The sequence below is a fragment of the Gracilinanus agilis genome, chromosome 4 (assembly GCF_016433145.1).
Source record: "Gracilinanus agilis isolate LMUSP501 chromosome 4, AgileGrace, whole genome shotgun sequence".
In the NCBI taxonomy this organism is placed as follows: domain Eukaryota; kingdom Metazoa; phylum Chordata; class Mammalia; order Didelphimorphia; family Didelphidae; genus Gracilinanus; species Gracilinanus agilis.
The window spans coordinates 196,754,589-196,757,674 of record NC_058133.1 but is presented as its reverse complement, the minus strand read 5'-3'; the positions used below and the strand labels follow the sequence as shown (position 1 = coordinate 196,757,674).

The window sequence follows — 3,086 nt, the reverse complement described above, 5'->3', positions numbered from 1 at the left end:
AGGGAGTAGAACAGCTTACGGTCTTAGCTCGCGTGCATTTTCGGAATCTTCGGCATCTATTTTCAGGGGTTGGAAGAGGAGTGACACCCCATAATATGGGCTAAGCGAACCGCCCCGCCGGGTCTTCCCAGTGCCCTGCTCCGTCCTCACCTCTCAAACAAACAGGCAAAAAGCCAAACAAAACCAAACCAGACTAATTCCTATCCCCGCCTTCCCCCCCTCCCCAACGAAGACTGCTCAGAGTAAACGAACTGAAGGATTTCTATGCCAAGAAGATCTCTCTGTCTTCTGTATATACCCTGTAGATCCGAATTTGTGTAAGGAATTTTGTGGTCACAAATTCGTATCTAGGGGAATATGTAGTTGACATAAACACTCCGCTCATTTTTTTTTCCCAGAAGAGAAAATTTTTAAAATTCTAGAATAAAGAGGATCCTGTGATGTGACTAGAAGGTCGTTCTTTTCTATAAGTCCTGAGTTTCCATGTCTTTCTTTCTGGCTCTTCCTCTCCTTACTGGAAGAGATTTTTATCTACCTGAGATCTCAGTTCCTCACCCTAAGGAACCCACACAGACTGGTTTCTTCCCCCTTTTTATCTCTTTCTAGCTCTTTCTCAGGAGACCAATTTAAAAACTCTTTCCTTGCCAGGTCACACAAACATCCATATGCACATATATGGATGCGTATGTGTGTGTGTATATATATATATATAATATGCATATCTTTATGTCTGACTGTCTATCTATCTATCTATCTATCTATCTATCTATCTATCTATCTATCTATCTATCTATCTATCTATCTATGGGGCAGGATCAGAGATTACCAAAGGACTGAGGTTGTTGACTTGGGAAAGGAAAGAAACGGGAGCTAGTCTCCTCAAATACATTTTTCTTTCTAAAGGGAGCTGGGGTCGGGGAATAGGTGTCTTTAACTTTCAGCTCAGAATGGGATGCTGCTATTTATACACAATTGTTATAAACAATTACAAAAGACTCTTGGGGAGGATGTCATCCTTGGAGCTTCAACAACTACATCAGACACTATATTAGCATTCTTAGCCACTCTATTGCTAGTCCTAAATCAGTATTTCTCTGAAAGACTGTTAGTACTTCTCGAATGTATCTGATATTAACAAATTATTATTCGCTTAATGCTCAAAAGTCGTGATTTTCTTATACAGAACCCCCAACTCTGTTTATTTCCCTCCCCCCAAAATATAGGGCGCTTCTAGACGCTGGAGTGAGGGGAAAAGTGAGGGAGGGGGGAGAAGTGGAGACAGAGGGACAAACTGACAAGATCAGCTTAATAGAGCAGCTAAATGCGATTTGGAAGGCGAGGTATCCCCGAATTAGTGGATGAATTTCCTATCGATCCGCAACGGGTTCAATTCATCTCTGCCAACCCCCTCAGCACACTCCGGCGGCTCCGACGCCTTGTCTCTCTACTATCACCACCACCCCCTTCCCACACCCCCTGGAGAAAGACGAAGAGAATTCAGCCAGAGAGAGATACCTTCCCAATTGCCTTTCCCACCCCCACCCCCACCTGAAGTGCCCTCTCCTGGAAAAATCTCGCCCCCTCCCATTTTTCTTCTTGGGATCTCAGCTTTTGGGGTCCCAAAGATCCCTTCAGCTCCTTAGGGTGAAAGTCAGCGGGGGAGGATGATGAGAGTAGAGACAGACCCCCCCCCACCTTAGAGGGAAGCTTCAATAGGGGGATGCTCACTCCATCACCCCCAATTTCTCCCTGTTTTGCACCCGGTCCCCCGAGACCCTGAAGGAGGGAGAGGAAGAAGGGGAGGAGGTCGCACGCACATTGGCCCTATGTAAATACTGGTGATGGGGGTGAGGGTGGGGGGAGAGCAGGAGGGGGGAGAAAAAAACCCTCTCTGTGCCGCAGCTCTTTGGCTAGAGTAGGGTCCGGGTGAACAGATTTCCTTATCCGGGAATCGCCGCCGGAGCGGCTATTGGCTCGGGGGATCACGTGGCCCCCTAACTTAGTTCACTTGACAGTAAGTAGGTGGGCTTTCGGAAACAGGAAAACGAGTCAGGGATCGGAATAAATTTTAGTATATTTTGTGGGCAATTCCCAGAAATTAATGGCTATGAGTTCTTTTTTGATCAACTCCAACTATGTGGATCCCAAGTTCCCTCCCTGCGAGGAATATTCACAGAGCGATTACCTACCCAGCAACCACTCGCCCGGGTACTACGGCAGCGGCCAGAGGCGAGAGAGCAGCTTCCAGCACGAGGCGGGGTACGGGCGGCGGGCGGCTTGCACCGTGCAGACCTATGCGTCCTGTCAAGAGCCCGGCCACCCGCCGCCGACGGTGCTGTCCCCGAGGGCTCCAGTCCAGCCGCAGGCAGGGGCTCTTCTCTCTGAGCCGGGCCAGCGCTGTGAGGCGGTCAGCCCCAGCCCCCCGCCACCGCCCTGTGGTCAAAACCCTCTACACCCCAGCCCATCCCACTCCTCTTGCAAAGAGCCCGTAGTCTATCCCTGGATGCGGAAAGTTCACGTGAGCACCGGTAAGTGACTAAAATGCACTTTCCTTTCCACACACCCCTTTTCCACCCGCCCACCCCACCCCCCACACTTTAGCTTTATACTGAGGGGAACCTCCAAGTCATGGGGAGGGGGAGAAGAAGGGGGAAAACCAATTGCCCCCGTTGTAAAATCGCCATTCCGGGAGATTTACTGTCGCCTATTTTCAGAGCCATATAATTACATCCCCCATAAATTTTTATGGCCTGCTTGGCCCCGCGCCTTTGAAGTCAGTTCCTCATCCTCTGCGCGATTCTCACCAGCGACTTTTTCTCCCGGGAGGAGCAGCTTTAAGTGAAGTTTGATGTTGGGGGTGGGGGCTATGGGTGGGAGGGAGGAGGGGGGAACCCAGTAATTTGTATTTAAGTAGTGGGTTGAGTCAACTCGGTGTATTTATTTTTCCCCTTCCTCTCCTCGCTTCCCGTCTCCTTGGTCCCGGGAACCAGGCAAAAGTTTCTCCCCAGCCAGGCGCCGCCTGGAATCTGGGAGCTGGGAAAGAGGAGGAGGAAAATTTTAGAGAAACCTCTAGAGCTCCCCCACCC

General features: G+C 49.8%; 1 protein-coding gene across 1 annotated transcript in view; it reads left to right on the top strand.

Moving 5' to 3' along the window:
• The first annotated feature begins 1,885 nt into the window (after window positions 1–1,885).
• The window catches only part of HOXB4 (homeobox B4), a 6,834-nt gene continuing 5,633 nt past the window's right edge, over window positions 1,886–3,086 (top strand). The window contains exon 1 of the mRNA XM_044672425.1: window positions 1,886–2,528. Coding sequence (XP_044528360.1) covers window positions 2,102–2,528 — 427 coding nt within the window. The 5' untranslated portion in view covers window positions 1,886–2,101. The remainder of the gene's footprint in view (window positions 2,529–3,086) is intronic.